Raw genomic sequence first — 23,743 nt, 5'->3', positions numbered from 1 at the left:
TAGAAACAGAAAAAAAAACATGATAAAAAGGAAGTTGGGAAATAATCAATTAGTTACTATATCTTATTATCTCCAGTTTGGTTTGACGATCATCAGTGGCTTGACTATTTTATGCTCGCATCGTTAATACTTGAATCGTCATCAGACGCTTCACGCGTGACATCCGTACGGGCTATTTCACAAGCTCTTAAAAGTTGGGTAATAGGATTCGAACGACCACCACTACCGTAGGGTCTGACATCCGGACCAGGAATTGGAGGCTTATACCTTTGTTTCATTAATTACATGCACATGTTGTTAACTTCGGTGTTACAGGCGCGCTCCAAGGTGTACAACATTTGGCCTTCCACTGGCTAAATTTAGGCATCTCGCGCAGGTAGGAATCAACTTTACTGCAATCACTCTTGATCGTAGCCGGGAATGAAGTCAAGAGTATGACGAAAGGCGATGCACAGTAGTGGAATGATCTTCATTTTTTTGGATTAATTAGTAGCTCTTGATAATTAAGCAACCTCTAATATTTATTTGTTGAGAAATTTGAAACAATTTAATTAGTTATGGAAAAAAGTTGTATGTCTTGAAGTCTTTAAATAGCAAACTGGAACGAGAAAGAAGTGGATATATTGAAGATGGGAAATCAAATCCTAAAACAAGGGAGGATAGTTCACTGGTTTCTATTTTTTATTTACAAAGCATTAAATTTTCATTTATTCCTATATGTTTTTTTTTTATTTATTCCTCTTGTTCTCCCAAAAAGTCAAAATAAAAGTATGACTTTTTAATTAATGACCGATTCAATACGAAGTGATTATAAATAGATCAGTTCTTGATGAATAGGTGTATTTAGTGCCACCTCCAACAAATATGCATGCATCATATAAGTTGTCCTTTTTTATTTAGGCTCTAACACAAAGGTGAAATTATATAGTACACGCTGATAAAACTCAAGAAAGCAAGTATGCCCAAAGAGATTTGTTTACGTAGGAATCAGATAATGTTTATTATCATTGTTTAAATCGTGCATGTGTGCATGTAGATTTTGCATGATGCATGTGTATAAGTTGTCCTTTTTTATTTAGGCTCTAACACAAAGGTGAAATTATATAGTACACGCTGATAAAACTCAAGAAAGCGAGTATGCCCAAAGAGATTTGTTTACGTAGGAATCAGATAATGTTTATTATCATTGTTTAAATCGTGCATGTGTGCATGTAGATTTTGCATGATGCATGTGTCATGTGTGTACACTCATAACATGCATTAGTTTTTTTTTTGTTCTTGTATATATTTGACATAGATACTGAGAGAGCTCTATGGAGTTGTTGTGCGTTCTAAGCCACAGCCAGCCGGAGAAGAACTCTTTGGGGAAGAAAAGAAAACGGTAAGGTGAGACACTAAACACACCTTTGTATGATTTGTGTAGGTCTTACATAATCAAGACTATCCAGATTTATCACTCTAGCGTGGTAACTTTTTTCTATATATTTTTTGATAATCTTGGTGATCCCAAAAGCTTTCCAGGCCCAAGGACTAATCACCAAGAAACCCACAGAAATTCAGGTTTTCTTGCCACTTAAGACGTTCATGGGTGGCCAAGAGGAATCGAATCCATGGCGGAAGTTCCAGCTGGAACTCCTTTACCACTAGGCCAAGACCACTTGGTTACTTTTTTTCTATCTGATTGACATTCTTATCAATGTTAAGATTAACCAGGTTTTTTTAATTGAACAACAGTAAGTGTTGCTATATCTAAGCCAGAGATAAACTATGTAGACATGACCGTATCAAGATTTTGCAAAAGGTTTTCAACCAAATCGCTGATAGATAGAATGTTACAGAGGCTGGCCATTAATCCATCTCTCGAACATGACAGAGCACTCCTCTGGTTTGTTTATACACCATCCCTATAAACAAAACCCACAAAAACTGAGAAACTCTCAAGTATAAAAAAGCTCTTTTCATTAATGTAATAAGAACATGTAAGACTTGCTTTCACAGTGGCAAATGTCATCTTATAAGTCCTTGTGTATCTGCAATACAAAATAAATTGTTTGATCTTAAAGGTGTGTGTCCATTTGTTAGAAAATTAATCCAAAAATGTAAAACAAAAACTGGTTAATTTGTACCCAGAGAATTGGTTGTGTGAATCATCCACGGCCACCAGCCATCAATGATAGAATAGTTGAGTGATCTTATCCAGTCTTGAGTTGAAAGAAAAGGTACGTACATGTCGTGATCACCACTGTTTCACCAGAGAAATCATGCCAAGAAAAAAAAAGTTTATTAAGACTTTCTGATTCAAAAAACAGAAGAGTCCCTTCGCTAAGCAAGCTTCGCTCTCTGAATCCCTAGAACTATCGCCTTTTCCCTTTACATTATGAATAAAGTTGGTGTTAGAAGTTCCAAAGCACCAAGATTAAGAACAAATATTTCTTAATGGTAGTAATTTTAGAGTAGACTATACCTTTTCAGTTTTATTTAAGAAAATACGTTAAAAAAAACAAATAGAGAACATGGAACTGTCATTCAAACGAGGAAGAAAAAATGGGAGAGAGATGATTCGTGAACATAAACAAGACCAATAATCTCTCCTATTAAACAATAACTTGATTAAAACAAAATTAGGAAATAACTGACGATAAAATATCTCCAATTTGGTTTGACGATTCTTGGGGTTTGGTTGGTTGGCTATCTTACGCTCGCATCATTAACACGGGATGTGTTCATTCAAAACAGCTGATCCACATAAATTGTAAAGTTTGGCAAGAAGCATAAATTTAGCTGTATCTTTTATAAATATACATTTACATGATCTTGACGGCGGTGATTGTTTCCCTGTATGTTGTTCACAACATCTGGCTTTGTGGTGGTTATTTTTTGGAATTTCGCGCAAGCAGAAATCAAGACTTGCAGAGCAAGCGTCTGCGAACTTGTTACTCTTGATCATAGCCGGGAATGATGTCAAGAGTATGACGAAGGCCATGCAGGTTAATGGAATGGTCTTCATTTTTGGATTAATTAGGTATTGATAATTACTTAGCCTTGAATAAATATTTATTGAGAAATTTGAAACAATTTAGTTGTGGAAAAATGTTATGTTTTGAGGTTTTAAATAGCAAACTGGAATGAGAATGAAGTGGAAATATTGAAGGTGGGAATTGAATCCTAAAGATAAGGGAGAATACATATATTGATTTCTATTTTTTAGTTACAAAGCTAATCTTCAAAATAAAGGTATGACTTGTTCAAATGACCGATTCATTAGAAAGTGATTTTTTTTTTTTTTGACATTAGAAAGTGATTATAAGTAGAGACCAGAGATATTGATGAATAGGTGTATTTATAGTTCCTCATGCAAATATGCATTCATCTTTGAGAAACATCTCATCTATAGCCCCTATATGTCTACACTGAATCCAGTCTAATTTTATTTATAATTCATTTATTTTTAACTCGTAAATTAAGACATTTATCACTACACCCTTATGATTTTTAACATAATCTAATAAAATACAACCGTGACAGTTTTTCTTTTATTTTTTTATTTTCCTCGTTTCTTCCTTCTTTTCACTCTTTTTTCTCTGAGATTTATCTCATTCTTCATCTCTTCCTTCTTATTCTTTCTCTTTTTTACTGCAAAATAACAAATTTGATCTGTTATAAGTGATGAAAAACAGCTGTTGAAGGTGATGGAAACAACATCAATGGTGATTCTTCTTCTTCTTGCGCTTTAGAACTGTTTAAAATGGTGACGGCTTAACTTATGCGCTTCAGATCTCCCTTTTCTCGCGCTTTAGATCTGCGTTTTTTTTTATATAGAGTGTTTGTCTTGAGTTTTTGATTTAAGGTTGTAAAAGAAGATTATGGGTTTTGTATGATTGGGGTTCTTGTTGTTCTCTATAGATCCGAGTTGTTTGTATGATTCATGGTTCTTATTGTTCTCCTTCTTTTTAGAGTATAATTCATATCTCTATTCATTTTCATCTTCAGATCTGAATTCAATAGTACTCATTACTCAATATAACTAGTATAACGTTGTATAACTAATACAACTCGGTATAGCTGACTCACTAGTAGTACGCAATATAATTCAGTATAACGCAGTATAACTTAGTATAACCAGTATAATTCAGTACAACCCGTATAATTCAGTATAACTAATCCAGAAGTACAACTCGGTATAACTCAGTAAAACTATATCTTGTATTATCCGAAATTTGAAATTTTAAAATTTTGAAATTTGAATTTTTTTTTTTAAATAATCAAAAATACAAAAAGGCAAAATCGAATATTCATGTTCATTAAATCAATCGGAGCATAGGAGATTCAAAAGGCCCATAGGAAATTGCTTTATGGCATATGGGGGCATGGAAAAGTTGGCGTTCTCAACCAAGTCGCTGATAGGAGAATGTTACAGAGGCTGGCCATTGATCCATCTCTCGAACATGACAGAGCACTCCTCAGGTTTATACACCATCGTGTGCCCGCCTCCCTATAAACCAAACCAAACCCACAAAAACTGAGAAACTCTCAAGTATAAAAAAATTATTTTTTTCATGTAATAAGAACATGTAAGACTTGCTTTCACAGTGGCAAATGTCATATTATTAGCATAAGTCCTTGTGTATCTGCAACCAAAAAAAAATTGTTTGATCTTAAAGATGTGTGTGTGTCCTTTTGTTAGAGAAATAATCAAATATATAAAAGAAAAACTGTTTGAATTGTACCCAGCGACTTGATTGTGAATCATCCACGGCCTCCAGTCGTCAATAATGGAATAGTTGAGTGATCTTATCCAGTCTTGAGTTGCAAGAAAAGGTACGTACATGTCGTGATCACCACTGTTTCACCAGAAAGATCATGCCAAAGAAAAAAAAAAGAGTTTATTAAGACCTTGTAAACCTTAACAGAAGAATAAAGAAGAGTTGTTGTGGACCTGAAGATGAGAGATCGGTATCCTTGGATGCTGTTGTTTTTATGGTATGGTACGCTGCTTCTAATGTCAAATTTGTAAGGTATTTCACGATAACATCTTAACCATTCTCCTATACTCCCCTGCAAACTCACGGTTTCATTAATTACCATCAATCAAAGCCTTTACAAAAGCCATCTAATATTAAACTTTTTCATCATAGGTAGATTACCTTCTCCACATGAAGAGCTCTGCGCACACTCTCATCATTGGCCCAACAGTTAGACTGCACAGACATGCGATGCTCAGAGGGATTGCTTACATACGGATCAGATGCGTTTACATACTTTAGTCCTAGAATATATGTTACATCTAATCCAGAAACACACTGTAGATAAGCACAAAGCCTGAAGTTAGTGGTATTTCATATATATATTATTTATTTATTTTGAAACTTAGTGTTTAAATATTTCAGTGTGTGTATATTTACATTCTCAAACTCTTTAACTGATTTCAAGCAATCTGTGTTAAGAGGATCCACTATAATATAGTTTCCTCTACAACTTCTCCTCAGAAGCTGCAAAGAAAAATCATGAGTTAGTTTTTTTGAACTAACTTATGGTGGTGACAAGAAAAAATCATGAGTTAGTTTCTCAGCAGCTTCATTATGGTGGTGACAAGAAAAACATACACACAGTGCTTGTACCTGGTAGTTTTCATCAGAGATCAGAGCCATTCCATGAGCAAATGGAATGCGCCAGTTATCATTATTATCAAAATCTGTTACAGGATTTCCCAGGACGTAACCCTGTCTTTTTTTGTTAATTCTAGATGATCTCGACAAGGTAATGTGTAATAAAAAACAAGAGCAAGATCAATGAACCTGAAGATTTACTAGAGGTTTACAACATAAACCATTTTCTGCAATAAAAGTAAGAGAAATAACCTATCAAGAAACAAGTGTCAAAGGGAAGGGGTTTGCATAGAGATTGAAGTGTGGTATAAGAAACTTACCATTTGAGATTTCTTGAACGATGGCCGGAACCACTATACCGGAGTAAGAGTTTCCGGTGACATAGAAAGGATTTGAATAATACTCAGGATGCTTAGCTAGCCACTGCACAACAACCACCAATGAGGACAAAAAAAATCTCCAAAGGTCTATGCACAAAATCATTAAAAAAAATACTTGAAACAATTTGAGTTTTCTCTTTACATTATGAACAAACTCATTGACCAGCTTTGCTGATCTTAAGTCACTTGGTATATCAGCAAGTGGGTTTCTTGAGTAAGAGAAGCCAGTCCCAGCAGGCTGATCCAAATAGATTATATTGGCCACCTGAATCAATAGAAGCAGTCATCCAAAAACTTGAAGATGACGTTAAAGAGTTTCTATGTCCTATTAAATAAGCATTTTGTGTTAACCTTAGTCCATGAATATGTAGTAGAGACCAATGATGGGATATCTCCATTGTCAGACTCAATGTTGAAAGACAGAGGCCCTGCATTGATTTCAAATTTGAAAACAAAAGCATCAAAAATTTCTCTAGAGAAGAAGAGAGTTTTAGATGTTACCATTCTCAAAAAGAAGGCCAGAGAGAGAAGTGCAGCCAGGTCCTCCACTTAACCAGATAAGAAGAGGGTCCTCTTCTGGGTTTCTCTCAGATTTGATGAAGTAGTAGAACAACTGGTCTTCCTCTGCCTCACCAACACCTATGTACCTAAACGACTTAACTCCAGAAATTCAGATCACATAGTCATTCATTCTTAAAGACTGTTAATCTTGAAATGAGATGAGAAGAGGAACAGAACCCGGTTTCAAGCTCGAAAGGAAGAGGGCCTTGGAAACCAGGGAGATATCTGACGGTAGATCTTGAACAAGCATGCTTAATGAACGCAAGAGGAAGAAGCTCAAGAACAAGAAGCAGCAGCAACTTGATCTCCATTTGTATTTTTTTTTTTTGAGTTTCTGAGTTAATGCCACATTTAGGACGAGAGGCTACGCATAGAATAATTATGAAATGAAATTGTTTATTTTTAAATGTTTTAATATTATTACGAAATAATTATTCTGTCAGACCATCCAAGGACCAAGTCCCCATTCAATCTCAGAGGGTGGAATCAGGGCGAGCCATGGCTAAAATTCAGCAAGCTAAAGTCCAATAAACATGTGCTTTACGTTCTAAATTAAAACAGATGAGACAAATCCTCAGAAATTATTTTTGGTGTAATGGTAATAGTCCCCCACCTATAACTTCTTCAAGTTGTCACGTTTTACATTTATAACTAAAAAAAAATTTGTCCCTTTTCCTGAAAACGAAAACTCTTCAAATAACATGTAACATTTATTTATGGTAAATCCATAAACCAATCATTAGTTTAGATCAATTCAGTTAATGTTTCAGTCTGTTAGAGAAGTTGACCACTTATCCACCTCTTGAACATGATTGAATTTTCCTCTGGTTTATACTCCAACGTGTGCCCACCTCCCTATATAAACCAAACCCACATACCAAATCAAGAAACAAAACTCTGCATTAATTACGTTAGTAAAGATGTGTAACAAAGAGGTAACCTTCACAGTAGCAAATGTCATCTTATTAGCATAAGTCTTGGTGTATCCAGCGACTTTATCAAGTATCATCCATGGCCTCCATTTCTCAGTAACGGAATAGTTGAGTGACCTTATCCATGCTTGCGTTGCAACATAAGGGATTGTCATATCGTGATCACCGCTGTTCACAAGTCACAACCATGACAAAGAAAAATTTACAAACAATATTTGAATAAGCAGAAGCTTGTAATTAAATAAGTTGTTTAAAATTTGTGTACCTAAAGATGAGAGATCGATAGCCTTTGATGCTGTTATTCAGATGGTATGGTATGCTGCTTATAATGTCATGAGGGCACCGCATATTATAGTCACATCGTTTCCATTTCCCTATAGTCCCCTGCACTCAAAACCCTCAAGAAAGTTTAATCATATCACCAGTTATTACCATTGATGTATGCTAATATAAACTTTGTCACATACCTTCACCACTTTAAGTGCTTTGCGTACACTCTCGTTATTAGCCCAATATTCTGATAACGAATACCGATACGTCTGCAACACGCAACATTTTTTTCTAGAGGATTTTTAAGTGACTAGCTATCGATCAAAAGATACAAAGAAGCTCACGTAGCAATCAGGAGATATTGGATCACAGTTTGATGCTAGGATAAGTTCTTCATATATTCTAAAAACACTCTGAAAATAAACCACATGCATATGCAAAGTTAGTGACTTAACCATTGAAGCTGCAACTAGTTTCCAGAATGTGTACATACCTGCTTGAACTCTTCAACGAGTTTCAAGCATTCTGTGTTAAGAGGAAACACGTTGAAATAATTGCCTCCACAGCTTCTCTTCATTGACTACAAAGTTAAAAGTTTTGAAATGGTTGTTAACTACTTCACTATGGAGACAAGAGATTCTAGGTTGTGTAACTATACATCATAGAGCTCATCAGAGATGAGTGCCTTTCCATGAGCAAATGGAATGCGAGCGTTCCCATCAAGTACACTGTCTGTTAACGGGTTTCCAAGCAAGTAGCCCTGTTGTTAGACATCATAGAGAGGGGAGAACACAAATACTATATTTAATTCTTAATGCTTGATAAGGTCTATGGAAGTAGAGTAAGGAGCAAGCAACTACTGATGAACCTTGAGATTTATTTGAGGTTCGCTGCATATGTCATTTCCTGTGATAAGATGGTTAACTGATCAAGAAACAAGAATCAAAGAGAAGGTGCTTGCATAGGGGTTGGAGTGATACAAGATTAAAAAAAGTTACCATTTGAGATTTCTTGAACGATGGCTGGAATGACTATACCAGAATAAGAGTTTCCGGCGACATAGAGAGGATTGGAGAAATATTCAGGATGCTTGGCTAGCCACTGCACAACAAACACAAAAAGAAACACACTCTTAAATGTGTGTATGCATCAAAAGGTAGATGTGAGTTTGCACTTTACCTTACGAAGAAACTCATTAACCCGTTTAGCTACTTCAGTGTCACTTGGTGTATCAGATAGTTGATTTCTTGAGTATGAGAAGCCAGTCCCAACAGGCTGGTCCAAATATATTATATTCGCCACCTGAATCAAAAGAAGCAATGATTTTAAAACTTGAAGATGAAGAAGAGTTTAATTTGGTTTGTTATGATTAATAGTTGATGTTACCTTAGTCCATGAATATGTAGTAGAGACCAAGGATGGGACACTTCCATTGTATGTCTCCACCTTAAAAGCAAGTGGTCCTGTTTTTTTTTTTGTTCCATTCAAACAAGTCATTGACTATTATTTTCTGTGGAGCCAAAAGAAGAAGCAAAACTTAAGATTTTACCATTCTCATAAACAAGGCCAGAGAAAGAAGAGCAGCCAGGTCCTCCAGCTAGCCAGACAAGAAGAGGATCTTCTTCTGGGTTCCTTTCTGATTTAATGAAGTAGTAGAACAACTGATCTTCCTCTCCCTCACCAACACCTATGTACCTAAATGATCAAACTCCAAACTCAGAGTCATACAGTCTACAAGACTAATATAAATAACAAGATGAAGAGGGACAGACCCGGTTTCAAGCTCAAAAGGAAGAGGGCCTTCGAAACCAGGAAGATATCTGACGATGGAACCTCCATCAGCATGATTCTGAATCAACAGTACTAGAAGTTTTAGCAGCAGAGACTTGAGTATCCAAGAACCCATTCTTTTTCTTGAGTTTTTGAGTGTTTTGACAAAACATCTTTAAACTAAAGAAAACATAGGAGTTGACTCAAATAAAGAAAGACTAAATAGCTTTTCGGTTGAGTAGACTTTGAAAGAGTCACTCTGTAATGAAAAAGTTGGCCACGTGAGAAGGGACAAAGTCGCGTGTGAAGTGCGTTGCTGGATCCAACAACACATGTAATAATAAGAACAAATACTTAATCACTTGTTGGTAGGAAAGGTTAACAAATAAAGTGGAAGTAGTAAAGGAAACCCACGAGTACGTACTACGTAGTAGTAACATGTAACATTTTATTTATGATAAATCATCAAACCAAAACCAAAGACTTTCTGCTTAAAACGTTAATCATAAGAGTCCAAGTCTCCAAGATAATTGCTTCTGTGTGTTTAGAGAGGTTGACCACTTATCCACCTCTTGAACATGATTGTATTTTCCTCTGGTTTATACTCTAACGTGTGCCCACCTCCCTATATAAACCAAACCCACAAACCAAATCAAGAAAAGAAAACTCTGCATGTACGTTAATAAAAATGTGTAACAAAGAGGTAACCTTCACAGTAGCAAATGTCATCTTATTAGCGTAAGTAGTGGTGTATCCAGCGACTTTATCGAGTATCATCCATGGCCTCCATTTATCAATAACGGAATAGTTGAGAGACTTTATCCATGCTCGAGTTGAAACGAACGGGATTGACATATCGTGATCGCCGCTGTTCACCAGAAACACCATTGTTACAAAACACATATTTAATGAAGCGCATGCTTGTAAAAAGGAGTTGTATACCTGAAGATGAGAGATCTATAGCCTGCAATGCTGTTACTAAGATGGTGTGGTATGCTGCTTTTAATGTCTTGCTTGCACTGCACGTTATAATTACAACGTTCCCATTTCTCTGTAGTCCCCTGCTAATCAAAAAAGCATCTTACATCAGATTGTGGTACCAATGATGTATGATAATATAAACTTTATCACATACCTTCACCACTCCAAGTGCTCTACGTACGCTCTCGTTATTAGCCCAATATTCTGATAATAAATACCTATACGTCTGCAACAAGCAACCTTGTCAATATTCTCTTCTCTAGTGGTTACTTGTGGTTTGCATTTGATTTAAAGTTACTTACATAGCAATCAGGAGATGTAGTGTCACAATTAGTATCTAGGACAAGCTCGTCATATATTCTAGAAACACTCTGTAGATAAAACCACAAATTCTAAGTTAGTGAACTTGTTTACCGTTATTTCGCAATTTCAAAAACACTTCATTCAGAATGTGCATACCTGCTTGAACTCTTCAATGAGTTTCAAGCATTCTGTGTTAAGAGGATCTACATTAACATACTTTTCTCCACAGCTTATCTTCATTGACTACAAAAGTAAGATTTGGTTCCTTAATTATTTTATTTGTGGCAAAAAGAGAGACAAAATATTTTGTAATTGGTAACCTCATAGAGTTCATCAGAGATGAGTGCCATTCCATGAGCAAATGGAACACGAGTGTTATTGTCAAGATCAAAGTCCGTTACCGGGTTTCCGAGCACATAGCCCTGTTGTTGTTGGAGGAGAAAACAAAAACACTTTAAATCCTTAGTGCTTGATAAAGTATATATGGAAATAACGTAGGCAGCAAGCAAGCAAAATAGTGATGAACCTGAAGATTTATTTGAGGTTTGCAGCATAAACAATTTCCTGTGATTGATTAAGAAACAAGAGTCAAAGCAAAAGGGTTTGCATAGGGGATTGAAATGACAAAACACTTACCCTTTGACATTTCTTGAACGATGGCCGGAATCACCTTACCGGAATAAGAGTTTCCGGTGACATAGAAAGGGTTTGAGGAATACTCAGGATGCTTGGCTAGCCACTACACAATACTCAAGGCCATCTATTAGCATGTTCAAGTGGACCAGTTGAACCCCCAATTTTTTCTTTTAATTAAATTTTGTTTAAATGTACTGTTAATATTATTTTTTGAACTGACAGGAATCATTATAAATAAATAACAAAAAAATATCTAAAAGTCTAAGCATAAAGACAGACTGTTTACCTTACGGACAAACTCATCGACCCGCTTAACTGATCCAGTGTCACTTGGTATATCAGCATATAGGTTTCTTGAGTAGGAGAAGCCAGCTCCAACAGGTTGATCCAAATATATTATATTCGCCACCTGAAAATCAAGAAATGATATTAAAATTTGAAGATGGAAGATAGAAATACAACTTACTGTTGTTACCTTAGTCCATGAATATGTAGTAGAGACCAAAGATGGGATACTTCCGTTGTATATCTCCACCTTAAAAGCAAGAGGTCCTGATTTTTGCATTACAAACAAGTCATTGACTTATTCTGTGGAGACAAAAGAAGAAGGAAGACTTAAAGATTTTTACCATTCTCATAAACAAGTCCAGAGAAAGAAGAGCAGCCAGGTCCTCCAGTTAACCAGACAAGAAGAGGGTCTGTTTTTGGATTGTTCTCGGATTTAATGAAGTAGTAGAACAACTGATCTTCCTCTGCTTCACTAACTCCTATGTACCTGAATCATTTAACTCACAACCTCTAGAGTCATACAGTCTATAAGACTATAATATAATTATAAATAATAAGATGAAGAAGGATATACCCAGTTTCAAGCTCAAAAGGAAGAGGGCCTTCAAAACCTGGAAGATATCTGATGATTGAACTTGCATCAGCATGATGCTGAATCAACACAAATAGAAGTTGTAGGAGCAGCGACTTGAGTATCCAAGAACCCATTAGTTTTCTTGAGTATTTTGAGTGTTAGACAAACATCTATATATACTTAAAAAAACATGGTCGTTGACCCATAAAAAGATGCGGAAGCTTTTCAGTTCGGTCAGTCTCTAAACCGATTATGGCTCCGGTTTAATCTTTCCTTCTCTAGATAAAGATCTTATCTGTTTAAAACATATTTTGTGTGGAAAAGGTTAGCATCTGTGCATGAGTTTTAATTTTAAACAATGACCATTAGTCTTTAGTATGTCAGTGTCAGGGGTTCACTCTTTTATACAATAGTATTATTTTGAAAAAACCACTAGTAACGTTGGGCATATATAACTTAATAACTTGTTGTTAATAAAGTAGTATTAAAACAGTTGATCTTCATCTAGCCTCACCAACTCCTATGAACCCTAATGACTAAACTCCAAAACTACGAACAAAGATGCATGCAAAATATAAAGAGTAAGATGAAGAGAGAACATGACCCGGTTTCAAGCTCAAAAGCAAGGCAGAGAGTTTTTCTTTTTTGAGTGTTACAATTTACAAATCATCTTTACATTTAAAAGCAGAGGCGTTGACAAAAGAAGAAAGAAAGATGGAATCTTTTTCAGTTGGTATCAGTTTAACCATACAAACCGATCGATTGCCATATCGTACCGAAAATTAAACCGAGTTGGTAAGGGGGTTTACGGTAATCTTATCTTTCAGTTGCTCATCTCTACTTGGGCACGTGATGAGGTACGTAGAAGGGACAAAGTCGCGTGTAAAGTGCTTTGCAGTTTGCACGTGAGAGCAAAACAGCCGCCGATTACAGCCAAAATTAATTCCCTTGTTTTTATCAGCTCTTGGGGGTGGTTTTGTAATTTGAAAACATAGAGTTCTTTTGCGGCTAATGAGAATAGTACAGGGTTTATTTATTTTGTAAAATTTGATCGATGTTCATTTGACGATGGTGGTGGGTTAGTAGACAAAACGACGTCTCGGAGATTGAAATTACAGATCGTGTCTCTCTGCTCTCTTCCTTCAAAATCCGATTTCAGACAACCTTTTTTTACTCCGACACTTTTAAAAGGTCAGCTTCTTCCTCAAACTCTTTTAGCTCACGTTTTTTTGAGTTTCCTCGTTCTTTATTTTGCTTTAGTCATCAGAAAGCTTTACCCTTTTCACTTTTGCTTTGCCTTGGGACTTAAGACGAAGTTGACTTTCAGAGAAGATCAAAAAAAGTTTCAAGCTTTTGTTTTGAATTTTAATATGATTTTGAATTTTAATTATGTTAGAAAAGAACAGATATTTTGAATTCTCGCTTTTGTGATAGATTTAAGTACATAAACCGCCCAATCTATTTCCTAATTAAGGTTTGATTCCTAATTAAGAGGCTCAAGTCTGTAGTTAAGCTACTGCAGTGTGAGTTAAACCGGTTTTACTGAACCGGTATCTTGATCTCTTGTTAGTGTACTTTGAATCACAAGCTAAGAGTAGTGCCTGCACAAGTGGAGAGTAACTGCATCAAGTATAAGTGCAAGAACAGATGTCTCAACTGATGGCTGATACAAGTTCAAGGACTGATGTCTCAACTGATGGCGACACAGATCCTAGAGATCTGGGGGTTAGCTCGTAATCTGGCTCTAAAATCGTTTCATTATTTTATTATTTTCTTTATAATGTCATGCTAATTCCTGATGTTTAATTACATGCAGTCTGATAGAGGGCAAACGATGCTTGCGGTTGCTTCTGATTCCAGTGGATCAAAGGATAAGTTAGATCAGAAGGTGATTATATTCATCTCTGTAAATCAACATGTGTCTGTCTATATTGTTCATATATGCATAATCTATTTTGTTTCCTTTTTCTTATTATGTTCCATAGACTCTGCGTAGGCTTGCTCAAAATCGAGAGGCAGCAAGGAAAAGCAGACTGAGGAAGAAGGTATATATCTTTGCTTTTGCTACTTCCTTTTGCAACTTCTCTAGAAAAAATACTTGTTTGCCATTACCTTGAAACATGTTACTGTTTCTTCTATAGGCTTATGTTCAGCAGCTGGAGAACAGCCGATTGAAGTTGACTCAACTTGAACAGGAGCTGCAACGAGCAAGGCAACAGGTATTAGAGTCTTGGATTAGATGAAGTAAGACTCTGATAAGTAAATCTCAATGAGGAATATAGAAGAGACTAAGGCCTAATGCCACAGACGGTTAATCAGTTAGTAGAGTCTTGGTTTAGCTGATAGTTTTGGTTGGTAATCCATAGGCTTTTCTGCTTCTTATAAGATTCTATGTCATGACTTTATATGTCTAACTTTTGCATGCACAAGTGATAAAAGAGTTTAACGTTCTTAGGGGGTTTTCATCTCAAGCTCAGGAGACCAAGCCCATTCTACTGGTGGAAATGGTATTTTCTTTTCTTCCTCAGTTAGTTTCAATATTAATCTTTTGGCTTGTAATTTATAGGAAAGATAGTTGCATATACTCCATTCTCTAGTGTCTTGATTTGATTGGTTTCATAAGTCATATAATGGCAAATATGCTAAGGCTTATTTAGATTCAACGGTTTCAAGAGTCAGTGAACATCTGAATGGGAAACTAAAGTTACTGATTCTCCATATAGTTAGAGTTGGTGTAGGCTTAGGTCTGAAAGGTGCACTTATCTTTTGCAGGGGCTTTGGCATTTGACGCGGAACATTCACGATGGCTTGAAGAAAAGAACAGGCAAATGAACGAGCTGAGATCTGCTCTGAACGCTCACGCAGGCGATGCTGAGCTCCTGATAATTGTGGACGGAGTGATGACTCACTACGAGGAGCTTTTCAGGATCAAGAGCAACGCAGCCAAGAATGATGTCTTCCACTTACTCTCCGGAATGTGGAAAACACCAGCCGAGAGATGTTTCTTGTGGCTTGGCGGGTTCCGTTCATCCGAACTTCTCAAGGTTTGAGCTCTCAGAGAATCTTTGATGCAGTAAAACAAACTCTAATAATGGGTTTCAAAACTTTTGACGGCAGCTTCTTGCGAATCAGCTGGAGCCAATGACGGAACGACAGGTGATGGGCTTAAATAGCTTGCAGCAGACGTCCCAGCAGGCTGAAGATGCGTTGTCTCAAGGGATGGAGAGTTTACAGCAGTCGTTAGCTGATACTTTATCTAGTGGAACTCTTGGTTCAAGTTCATCTGATAATGTTGCGAGCTATATGGGTCAGATGGCAATGGCGATGGGGCAGTTAGGTACATTGGAAGGATTCATCCGACAGGCTGATAACTTGAGGCTGCAGACTCTGCAACAGATGATTAGAGTGTTGACAACGCGTCAGTCAGCTCGTGCTCTTCTTGCTATACATGATTATACGTCTCGACTACGTGCTCTTAGCTCCTTGTGGCTTGCCCGGCCAAGAGAGTGAGGAATAGTGCTTTGCTCAGCTCTCTATACATAATCTTACAACTCAATTCGGTAAAGGATACTCCTTCCAAGAGATCACAAAGCAAAAGGCCTTCTTCTCAGATTCTTACCAAAGGGCAATATTTTGGGAAAGAAGACTGCAGAGTTTGACAAATGGTTTCCTGAGATTGTGTTTTGTGCTGTAATCTTTAGCTAATAAGGTTGTGTAGTTTCTAGAGAGAGAGTGATTGTTCATAGTGTTTGAATATTGAGAGGGAATAGATTTATCAGTGTAAGGTGGTAGTAACCAACATGACAGAAGATGGGATACTTTCAGGAACTTGATTGTATGATGATCAAAAGTCAAAACAGACAAATTCAATTTAAACTGCAAATTATAAGAAAAGAAGAGAGAAGATTATGTATCTATTTGCAGAGCAAACACTGTCACAGATAAGCTTAGAGAGGATTCATACAAATGAAAAGGTCTAATTATTATTTTTAGGAAGAAGACTTCTTCCTAAGGTTTGAAAATACAATACTGGAACCATAGATATTGGTAGCATGACAAAACAAGTAGAGAAAACAATCACCAGTTCAAAAGTAGTTGCTGGTGTAGAAATTCTTGAGAAAATCAGACTTTCCTTGATCCTTGCTTCCAGTATTCTGCACGAGCCCTTCACCAACCACGTACTGACCGATGATGTGGTGACGCTGCTTTGCGTGATCAACTATGTCAGTCAGCTCTTCCATTCCCTTGAATAGAAGAAGATCAATCACCTGAAGACGCAATCAACACATTTTCTTCAGGAATACTACAGATAGCAATGGCATTCTAAAAGCACTTAACAAAGAGAGCCACGAGATCAATGCACCCAAACACAAAGAAGATGCTTTCAACTGAAGGTTCACAATTCAAACAAACCGCCACACAAGCAAATCTTAACATAGGGCACCAAATAGAAAGAAAACATTTATTATTGTCATAGCAGGTTCTGCTGCATATGGACTTCACATACAGAAGGAACCAAATGGTAGCAAAGCTTTTAGCAGGGAGTAACGAGTAAAGCTCCCACCTTTTTGCTCAGAGAAACCTCTCTACCCAGCAACCAATCCACACAACACTTCATTATCCATAAGATTCCACTACCCAAGAAGATTAAGTCTCTAATGGCATAAGCTACTTTCAAAAATCCTAAACGTCGAAGGTAAAGCTTTCAACTTTCAAACACAGATAACAGTTAAACTCTAAAGGGAAAAGCTTTCAACTTTCAAAACAATTAAACAAAGTCAACAGTGCAATAGAACGCAAAGTCAATCTCCTAAACATCAAATAAATAATCAAATTAACAAGAAATTGATCAGAGTGAGATTAGGGGAGGTACGTACCTTAGGGTCGGTGACGTGAGCGTTGTTCCGAATCTGAGCAGAGATTGCGAAGCGGAGCTGAGAAGGCGCGACGACGTCTTGGAGATTGTAAATGTCCATGATGGTGGGGATGGATCTACACGCAGCTCTGAAGAAATCGAACACGCGGCGGCGAGCTTCCGTCAGGTTCGCTGAGTTCGGCGGAACTCCGATCTTCCTCAACGTGAATGGTGCCGCCATCTCTGATCTCTACACGCTGCTTAATCGATTATGCGAGGAGAAACAGAGAAAACAAACATCTGAAATGGTAGACGACGTAACGACGTCGTTTCACCCATTGAACCAGTCGTAATGATCTCAATTTTCGGTTTAATCTCTGGTTAAAGTCAGATTTTGATTGAGCCAAATGGATTTCGGTTTAATCGCTATATCGATAATTATTCTAGACGAAACAGTACTAGACGGTTTAGAGCATTTCTTTCCGTTCTACTTTCACTAAAATAAATATTTTTGGAGTAAAAATGTTCTTATTCTATTTATTTTCTCACTATATTATACAATAAAAAAGAGGTTTGCTTCATACATATATTAATTCATTTATTTTTTTGTTCAACATTTTATTTTTAACTCTAAAGTAGAATACCTTTAGAATAAAAAATCAACTTCATTATAAAATTATTCTACTTTCAAAAAAGTAATTCATTAGAAATTGTCTCAATAAGACTAGTCGTTACTCGTTAGCAGTAATAATATGTAAAGTGTCCACTGTTGATAACATATTTATTAACGCTTATTAAAACAGACTTAATGTTGATTAATGGGAAAGAGAAAAACAATAAAAAAAAGATCCATCCGCTCATAGCCTGAGGCCCTGAGGTGATCACCAGAAAGCTAAACGTAGAAAAAGCAAACTCTATATGAAAATAATGTACAATCAAGTGAAGACAAGCTGGCCTTGTTTGATACTCTTATCAATCTTGTGGCTCGGTTTTAAAGGGAGCACCACCTGAGGACGACGCATCACTTCCATTTTGGTTTTGATTTGAAGCATCGGTCTCATTTTGGTTTTGTTGGTAAAGACTGTTTCCTACCATGGAATCGCTAACCAGTCCTGCTTCTACGTCAAACTTAAGAGTCCTCTTGCGGTTGCTGCTGTTGTTGCTGCTAAAAATGAGATGGGTTGTTGGTCTTGTGCATATATGGAAGAAGAAGAAGCTGATGAGAGAGATGTTTAAAAAAAAAAAACTTACTTGTTCAAGCGGTTGTTGATGGCAGATAAGTCTTTTGAAGGGCTCTGGTAAGCATGTGTGCTCTCTCCAACACAAGCGTAGTAACTCTTTGAGCTGTGTGAGATAAGAGCATCCATCTACAAACACATAAACGGTTAGCCAAAAGTAATATCATGATAAAAAGAGTTCAAGTACTAGGATCTCTTTACCTTTGATCCTCTTAGGGGAGAAACGTACACATTGTGCACAGCAGATACTTTTTTAGGAGACATGTCTGGAACACTAGGAAACACCGACACCTTTGGCGATCCAGGACAATGACCTGCAGAATCCAATACAAGACAATCATTTAACTATAAAGCTCACGTCTAACAATAACCTTAGCATTTTCTTAACTACCTTCAGGATTATTATTGGCCTCCACGGCCTGGCCCTTCTTCACAGGAACTATCTCCACCAGCAACGGCTTTACCGCTGGGATAAAAACATCGTTGTAGAATGTGATGATGTCAACATGATCTGGTCCTACTCTCTGTTACACAAAGTCATTATCAGAAGTTTTTAGTCTTGCTTCATCGAGTCACTAGATTTGTTCAACTATTTAAAGGTTAAGAGTGTATGTATATATATATTAAAAAAAAGAGAGTGTATGTATATAATACCCCTTGACGACGACCCTGTGACGAATCCACAAAAACGCTGCGGAAAACTAGTGGTTTACACTGTGGTTGCTTCCTATAGTTGTATATGATTTCCCTGAACGTCAGGCTCATTTGGGATATCTAGAGGAAGAAGATTCATGAAAAAAATGTTAGCCGAATAGAAGAACATATAAACAAGACAACTTTAAGTTTAAGACGTTGAACTCACCTTGGCCACTCCGTAAAAGCAACAGAGAATGATCTGGTCAATATGGCGATTAAACAAAAGAGAAGTCCTCTGAGCAAGCACACGTTGGAAGAGACAGTATACACTCTCCCTTATTTGCTGTGAGAGTTGTAGCCTTTCCACCATTCCGTTGATTCTAACCGCAGCTAATTTATTAATCTGTGGGTACGACAGGTAAGACATATAATCAGTATCACGTTTGTTATAAGTTGTAAAGGATGTTTAGCACCAATAATGATTGCATTGACCTTACCTTAGTGAAGAATATATTGATACCAGTTTCTGCACAAGTTTCTCCTCCTCCTCCTGGGTTAGGCCGTGTGGGACTGTACACAATTATCCGAAAAGGTAAGCTTAGCAAGTACAGAGACATAAAATTCAGGAAAATCAAACTAACTTTGGCTGACTAATTCGCCATTTATACACACAATTACACAGGACGTACGTAGCAAATGCAGACTGCAACGGAGGTGGCAGCGTCTTGGATTTAACGTTGCCTAATGCCAACAGACGCTCCTTCACTGGTGATGCAAAGGAGCTCCGTTCAACTAGAATGCTGCGGTAGTCAGTACATAGTCTTTTGGGCGATTTAATATCTCCATTTTGTCCTGTTACGGCAGTAAAATTTGAAGTTTTCGGTAAGAAAGGCGTTTCAATGGCTTTGACTCAAAATACTAAATTAACTTACCTGGACATGCTTCATGCTTTTGGACAGATGATGCATGATTTGATGATCCTTCAGAGAAGTTAATAAGAGCTGCAATAGCATCAAGAGACGGCATCGGTTCAGCTAACAATCCAAGCCGGTTAATCTCCAAAGCAAGCGGTGCCTTGGCAACGATCAGAGAGTTGTACATCGAGGAGCCTCTCTCCCACACCATACTCTCCAGAAGCCGTTCCTCCAGCGAGTTCAGATGCCTTCTCAGCTCTCTAGGCAGAGAATCCTCATGCCTGATGAAACTCTCAATCACCTTGCTGAGATCAAAGGCCGTGATCCCAGTCCTCTCCAGAACAGCAGGGAACAGCATCGTGATGCTTTTGTGAGTAGCCAGAACCAGCTCGGCCGAGCAAGCCAGCATGCATCTGTGGAACCTCTCGTTCGTCAGCAAAGAGTTCAAGTTGTTCACGTGCAGAATCTGAGCTTCGGCTTTACACATTGCCTCGAGGACTCTGTAGTATAGCTTCACAGCTTCTAATCTTCTCTGCTGCGCCCATATGTCGTCCATGAGGTTAACAGGCTGCAAACTCCCGCCTGCGCATTGGTCCCCAAGAGAGCTGTTCGGAAAAATAGCTTCCAGTATCACATGCGCTCTTCTTGTGACATCGTTTGTTATATCCCTATCGCAAGATTTCAAGAAAAGCTCCAAACCAGGAGAAGGCTTTGGCGGAAGCGGACATATAACGGTTCTGAGCCATTTGGCAGTTGTCATCGCTGTGCTCACAGGTGTTGCTGTAACAGTTGTCTTAGCTGCAGGTGACTTATGAGGAGAGAGTGGACTTATAAAAGTCCTCGCGGGTGAGCTCAAAGAATCAATTTTCCTTTTAGCGCCGGTGAGATTCACAGCTCCTGCAGATAAGCTTCCGGATCCAAGTAAGCTGTCCTCTTCGTTGATGAACACCCTCTCATCAAGCTCGCCTTTGTTACAGACTGTTTCATCGTAGTCTTTTTCTAGTGTGGTCAAGCTGGTTGAGATGGATGATTCATCCAGTAAATCCTCAAAGTAGGTCAATCCATCTGAAAATGAACAATCAGGTAACGGTTCAATCAAAGGCATATGAGTCTGAGAGAGGGGAAATGTTCTTAGACCAACCTGTGATGATATTATCTAGCGTGTCAGTTTTGCAGGTGGATGCTGGAGATGGCCTCTTCTTCAGTATTGTTTCTATCAAACTATTTGCTTTGTTCATTATTTTCCTCAACTCATCTTCTGAGGCGTCATATATCTTGCAAAGTGATGCAACCAAGTCTACATCTTTGTCACCTTTCTTAACTGAAACTCATCACAGAAATGAGAATTAGTGAATAAATATTCAATGCAGCAATGGTTAACCCGGCTAGAATAAAAAATAAACACTTACCAAAGCGTGAAGAGTCTTGGATGCTGAAGTTTCTAAACCGACAAGGAACGTGTATGATCAAAATAGCCTGATGATACCAAGAAGAAAAATTAGTCTTATCAAGTAATACAGACAAGGGAGTGGTACAAAGCTAGTCACTAACCAATACAGAAACAAGGCCATTAGTGCATGTCACAAGGTCTTTAAACCGACTAAAAGCATGGTTTCGGAGTGCTAGAAAGAGTAACCATCCAAAACGGTAACTATCCGGCAAGTAACTAGCAGAGTTTGCTGAGGTCTTTTCAGCGTTTGCATCGTATGTCAAGAAGAACTCGCGGTACCCACGTTTGTAGTATCTGTTACCAAAAATAATATGGAAATTCAAGCTCTTCTTCTGATTATTGCATAGTGAGAAAGTTTGCATCTCAGATTCAGGTAATAAAACAGTATATATGACACCCACTATCATGCCACAGAACAATAAAAATGACTTAGGAGTGCAACACAGGAGGGGAACTAAACTCACTTGCTAAGAAGGCTAAGATGCACAAAGTTAGCCTGCAGCTCCTTTGCCTAGTAAGCAAAAAGTAACACAGGTTACGAGAAGAAGCAGTGATGGACTAAGATAAAGTTATATATAAAGAGCTAAGGAAGAACCTGAAGTCTGTTCTCCCAGTCAGCACCATAAAGTTCACAAAGCACAGGACCAGCCTTCACCACAAACTGAGGCAACTCTTTAAAAAAATCCACAATACTGAAAAAGAACAAAAGAATGTTATCTATAGAAAAATGCATTAGAAGGAAAGATGAGTTGGGTATGACTTACTTCAGCTTTAGAGCCCTTAGGATCTGACACAGATTAAACCCATTATCACCAGACACTGACTGGCCATCCACTTGTTTTCTCACAGTAAGCATCTTCACTGAATAGAGAATGAACGCAAACCAGAACCTCTCCACTTCCTCCCGCTAACAAGCAGAATAACAAAGAATCAGTCTTAGTGAACCATACTCTTAACTGACAAAGGAGAATAAAAAAATTGTATTCTCACCGTTCCACTTCCAATGTTAGCCATGTTTGCTGACAAGATCCGTTTGGTTTCTGTAAACAACTTCAAAACTTCATCGCAAACGCTCCCTTCAAGGGAAAGAACTTTCTGCAAATAAAAAAAAGTAAAGTCTAGGGATTAGACCTCAGTGGCATCAATCCATGATACATGCAATGAGATTGGTAAAGAATAAAGAGTGAAAAACCTCGCATAAGTCTAAGAGAGTTGCTTCACTTCTTTTCCCATTAGGGTCAATGGGTGGAGTCACTGGTGGCTGAACTTCTTCCATCGTCTCCAACAACAAAGCTGAACACATGAAAAAAAAACTGATTAATTGTTTTTCCCAATTAAAAAAAAAACAGTACTTTTCAGGGTAATATGAACAGACACCGACCGAACGATTCCGACACAACACTTCCTGTCTTAAATTCTAGCAAAAATTACCCAAACCCTATCGATAAAAATTGAATTTTTTTTTTCAGGAGAAATTTCTACAAGTTGCAATTGAATAGCGAAACATCAAATTAAACACAAAAAAATCCCTAAAAATAAAATTCAAAATCCATAGATATGCAAAAGGGTAAAGATCTTACATTTGTTCCCAAAATCGAAACGTCGCCGGTTCGAGCTGAACAGAAAGATCCAAACTTTAAGAACTCCTCTTAAAAAAAAATCGACGAATTAAACGAAGAAGCAGTGACTCACTCTCTCTCTCTAGATTTGGGGGAGTCTGATTAAGCGGCAAACCCTAAAAAAGGAATCTATCTAGCGCGGGAAAAACAGCATCGAGTGTACATACACTTGCGTATACAAATTATATACGATCACTATCGACCATTCATGTCTCGACACGTACCCCTTTATGACCTTAATTTACCGCCAAAACGTTCTTACTGTTGCGTGAAACGTTGAGAGGGAAAAAGATTCTACGTTACGGCGGTGTTAAAAACTAACGGAATTTGTCATAAACGGCGTCTGGGTTTCCGTGACCGCGACAAAGCCTCGTGTAAGTTACGACGGGGCCCACATTATGCGACACCGTTTTAATAATTTGTCGTTTGGTTGCAGGGGTAGGAATGTCCTATTCGCAAATGTCCTAGTAGACAGATAATCAGATATTTTTCCGACAAGCTTATGAAGTCACCATCTGATCACGCGGCGAGGATATTGTGTTCGCCGAGGGCATTGTTACAGTTACAGTCAGTTTCTGTTTCGGACACAAAGAAACCATCTTGTGTTCTTAAAAGCTCAGTGTCTTGATATTGATATGTGCATCTGTGTAATTCTCCGTTCTCTTGTAATTATCATAAGATGATCACATTTCTTCTGTTGAAAATAGCTGAAAAAGCTGAAATGTAAAGT

The 23,743-nt window shown here is 37.6% G+C and overlaps 6 protein-coding genes across 14 annotated transcripts; 1 reads left to right on the top strand and 5 right to left on the bottom strand.

Moving 5' to 3' along the window:
• Positions 1 to 2,505: 2,505 nt before the first annotated feature.
• Positions 2,506 to 6,907, bottom strand: LOC106351816 (serine carboxypeptidase-like 15). Its single transcript, XM_013791555.3, has 13 exons — positions 6,725 to 6,907; positions 6,488 to 6,633; positions 6,338 to 6,414; positions 6,129 to 6,251; positions 5,927 to 6,029; positions 5,796 to 5,833; positions 5,619 to 5,720; positions 5,403 to 5,489; positions 5,145 to 5,300; positions 4,937 to 5,055; positions 4,728 to 4,841; positions 4,583 to 4,628; positions 2,506 to 4,492 (listed from the first exon to the last, which is right to left on the bottom strand). Exons 1-13 carry the CDS (start codon positions 6,856 to 6,858, stop codon positions 4,412 to 4,414), a joined length of 1,326 nt encoding a protein of 441 aa, XP_013647009.1. The 5' UTR covers positions 6,859 to 6,907; the 3' UTR covers positions 2,506 to 4,411.
• A 255-nt stretch (positions 6,908 to 7,162) lies between these two features.
• Positions 7,163 to 9,802, bottom strand: LOC106351855 (serine carboxypeptidase-like 15). Of its 2 annotated transcripts, XM_013791583.3 has the most exons (13): positions 9,522 to 9,802; positions 9,299 to 9,444; positions 9,136 to 9,212; positions 8,929 to 9,051; positions 8,748 to 8,850; positions 8,618 to 8,655; positions 8,408 to 8,509; positions 8,243 to 8,329; positions 8,094 to 8,162; positions 7,947 to 8,018; positions 7,745 to 7,863; positions 7,488 to 7,647; positions 7,163 to 7,402 (listed from the first exon to the last, which is right to left on the bottom strand). In XM_013791583.3, exons 1-13 carry the CDS (start codon positions 9,653 to 9,655, stop codon positions 7,322 to 7,324), a joined length of 1,311 nt encoding a protein of 436 aa, XP_013647037.1. In that variant the 5' UTR covers positions 9,656 to 9,802; the 3' UTR covers positions 7,163 to 7,321. The 2 variants fall into 2 exon arrangements, with proteins under 2 accessions (XP_013647037.1, XP_022547835.1); XM_022692114.2 differs by having other exon boundaries at positions 7,320 to 7,647.
• Positions 9,803 to 9,857: 55 nt separating this feature from the next.
• On the bottom strand, positions 9,858 to 13,082 carry LOC106351840 (serine carboxypeptidase-like 15). 2 transcript variants are annotated; one of them, XM_013791575.3, is made up of 13 exons: positions 12,302 to 13,082; positions 12,069 to 12,214; positions 11,915 to 11,991; positions 11,726 to 11,848; positions 11,440 to 11,542; positions 11,330 to 11,367; positions 11,124 to 11,225; positions 10,960 to 11,046; positions 10,803 to 10,871; positions 10,655 to 10,726; positions 10,462 to 10,580; positions 10,228 to 10,387; positions 9,858 to 10,144 (listed from the first exon to the last, which is right to left on the bottom strand). In XM_013791575.3, the coding sequence occupies exons 1-13, from the start codon at positions 12,433 to 12,435 to the stop codon at positions 10,064 to 10,066; spliced, it is 1,311 nt and encodes a 436-aa protein (XP_013647029.1). In that variant the 5' UTR covers positions 12,436 to 13,082; the 3' UTR covers positions 9,858 to 10,063. The 2 variants fall into 2 exon arrangements, with proteins under 2 accessions (XP_013647029.1, XP_048605857.1); XM_048749900.1 differs by having other exon boundaries at positions 11,726 to 11,991.
• Positions 13,083 to 13,284: 202 nt separating this feature from the next.
• LOC106351867 (transcription factor TGA6) lies at positions 13,285 to 16,177 on the top strand. Of its 2 annotated transcripts, XM_013791591.3 has the most exons (8): positions 13,285 to 13,492; positions 13,872 to 14,026; positions 14,118 to 14,189; positions 14,287 to 14,346; positions 14,443 to 14,520; positions 14,757 to 14,808; positions 15,074 to 15,345; positions 15,419 to 16,177. In XM_013791591.3, the coding sequence occupies exons 2-8, from the start codon at positions 13,949 to 13,951 to the stop codon at positions 15,809 to 15,811; spliced, it is 1,005 nt and encodes a 334-aa protein (XP_013647045.1). In that variant the 5' UTR covers positions 13,285 to 13,492; positions 13,872 to 13,948; the 3' UTR covers positions 15,812 to 16,177. The 2 variants fall into 2 exon arrangements, with proteins under 2 accessions (XP_013647045.1, XP_013647056.1); XM_013791602.3 differs by lacking the exon at positions 13,285 to 13,492 and having other exon boundaries at positions 13,872 to 14,034.
• A 19-nt stretch (positions 16,178 to 16,196) lies between these two features.
• Positions 16,197 to 17,476, bottom strand: LOC106367486 (NADH dehydrogenase [ubiquinone] 1 alpha subcomplex subunit 6). The gene is made up of 2 exons (XM_048750030.1): positions 17,179 to 17,476; positions 16,197 to 16,569 (listed from the first exon to the last, which is right to left on the bottom strand). Exons 1-2 carry the CDS (start codon positions 17,395 to 17,397, stop codon positions 16,387 to 16,389), a joined length of 402 nt encoding a protein of 133 aa, XP_048605987.1. The 5' UTR covers positions 17,398 to 17,476; the 3' UTR covers positions 16,197 to 16,386.
• Positions 17,477 to 17,923: 447 nt separating this feature from the next.
• LOC106351903 (retinoblastoma-related protein 1) lies at positions 17,924 to 23,191 on the bottom strand. Of its 6 annotated transcripts, none has more exons than XM_048749832.1 (19): positions 22,975 to 23,191; positions 22,587 to 22,687; positions 22,385 to 22,489; positions 22,159 to 22,301; positions 21,990 to 22,086; positions 21,859 to 21,905; positions 21,496 to 21,688; positions 21,354 to 21,420; positions 21,086 to 21,265; positions 19,963 to 21,009; positions 19,720 to 19,882; positions 19,528 to 19,600; positions 19,257 to 19,433; positions 19,049 to 19,168; positions 18,786 to 18,918; positions 18,596 to 18,708; positions 18,408 to 18,523; positions 18,218 to 18,321; positions 17,924 to 18,187 (listed from the first exon to the last, which is right to left on the bottom strand). In XM_048749832.1, exons 2-19 carry the CDS (start codon positions 22,668 to 22,670, stop codon positions 18,129 to 18,131), a joined length of 3,021 nt encoding a protein of 1,006 aa, XP_048605789.1. In that variant the 5' UTR covers positions 22,671 to 22,687; positions 22,975 to 23,191; the 3' UTR covers positions 17,924 to 18,128. The 6 variants fall into 6 exon arrangements, with proteins under 6 accessions (XP_048605789.1, XP_048605808.1, XP_022544649.2 ...); XM_048749851.1 differs by having other exon boundaries at positions 18,218 to 18,318; XM_022688928.2 differs by having other exon boundaries at positions 17,924 to 18,321; positions 22,975 to 23,009; positions 23,087 to 23,181.
• Between the last annotated feature and the right edge of the window lie 552 nt (positions 23,192 to 23,743).

This window comes from Brassica napus, chromosome A1 (assembly GCF_020379485.1).
Source record: "Brassica napus cultivar Da-Ae chromosome A1, Da-Ae, whole genome shotgun sequence".
NCBI lineage: Eukaryota > Viridiplantae > Streptophyta > Magnoliopsida > Brassicales > Brassicaceae > Brassica > Brassica napus.
Note: the sequence above shows the minus strand (reverse complement) of the source record. Positions and strands in the feature narration are given on the sequence as shown.

Coding starts and splice junctions, on each gene's coding strand:
- LOC106351816 (XM_013791555.3), bottom strand. CDS start 6,858: ATGGAGATCAAGTTGCTGCTGCTTCTTGTTCTTGAGCTTCTTCCTCTT. Junction 6,415..6,487: donor TGGCCTTCTTTTTGAGAATG/GTAACATCTAAA, acceptor AAATCAATGCAG/GGCCTCTGTCTTTCAACATT. Junction 5,056..5,144: donor GAGCTCTTCATGTGGAGAAG/GTAATCTACCTA, acceptor GTGAGTTTGCAG/GGGAGTATAGGAGAATGGTT.
- LOC106351855 (XM_022692114.2), bottom strand. CDS start 9,655: ATGGGTTCTTGGATACTCAAGTCTCTGCTGCTAAAACTTCTAGTACTG. Junction 9,213..9,298: donor TGGCCTTGTTTATGAGAATG/GTAAAATCTTAA, acceptor AAAAAAAAACAG/GACCACTTGCTTTTAAGGTG. Junction 9,052..9,135: donor CTACATATTCATGGACTAAG/GTAACATCAACT, acceptor CTTTTGATTCAG/GTGGCGAATATAATATATTT.
- LOC106351840 (XM_048749900.1), bottom strand. CDS start 12,435: ATGGGTTCTTGGATACTCAAGTCGCTGCTCCTACAACTTCTATTTGTG. Junction 12,215..12,301: donor CCTTTTGAGCTTGAAACTGG/GTATATCCTTCT, acceptor TAAATGATTCAG/GTACATAGGAGTTAGTGAAG. Junction 11,543..11,725: donor TCGATGAGTTTGTCCGTAAG/GTAAACAGTCTG, acceptor AGTATTGTGTAG/TGGCTAGCCAAGCATCCTGA.
- LOC106351867 (XM_013791591.3), top strand. CDS start 13,949: ATGTCTCAACTGATGGCTGATACAAGTTCAAGGACTGATGTCTCAACT. Junction 14,027..14,117: donor CAGATCCTAGAGATCTGGGG/GTTAGCTCGTAA, acceptor AATTACATGCAG/TCTGATAGAGGGCAAACGAT. Junction 14,347..14,442: donor AAAGCAGACTGAGGAAGAAG/GTATATATCTTT, acceptor TTTCTTCTATAG/GCTTATGTTCAGCAGCTGGA.
- LOC106367486 (XM_048750030.1), bottom strand. CDS start 17,397: ATGGCGGCACCATTCACGTTGAGGAAGATCGGAGTTCCGCCGAACTCA. Junction 16,570..17,178: donor CTCACGTCACCGACCCTAAG/GTACGTACCTCC, acceptor TTGCGTCTTCAG/GTGATTGATCTTCTTCTATT.
- LOC106351903 (XM_048749741.1), bottom strand. CDS start 22,697: ATGTGTTCAGCTTTGTTGTTGGAGACGATGGAAGAAGTTCAGCCACCA. Junction 18,709..18,785: donor GGCCAATAATAATCCTGAAG/GTAGTTAAGAAA, acceptor TGGATTCTGCAG/GTCATTGTCCTGGATCGCCA. Junction 18,524..18,595: donor CTCCCCTAAGAGGATCAAAG/GTAAAGAGATCC, acceptor ATGTGTTTGTAG/ATGGATGCTCTTATCTCACA.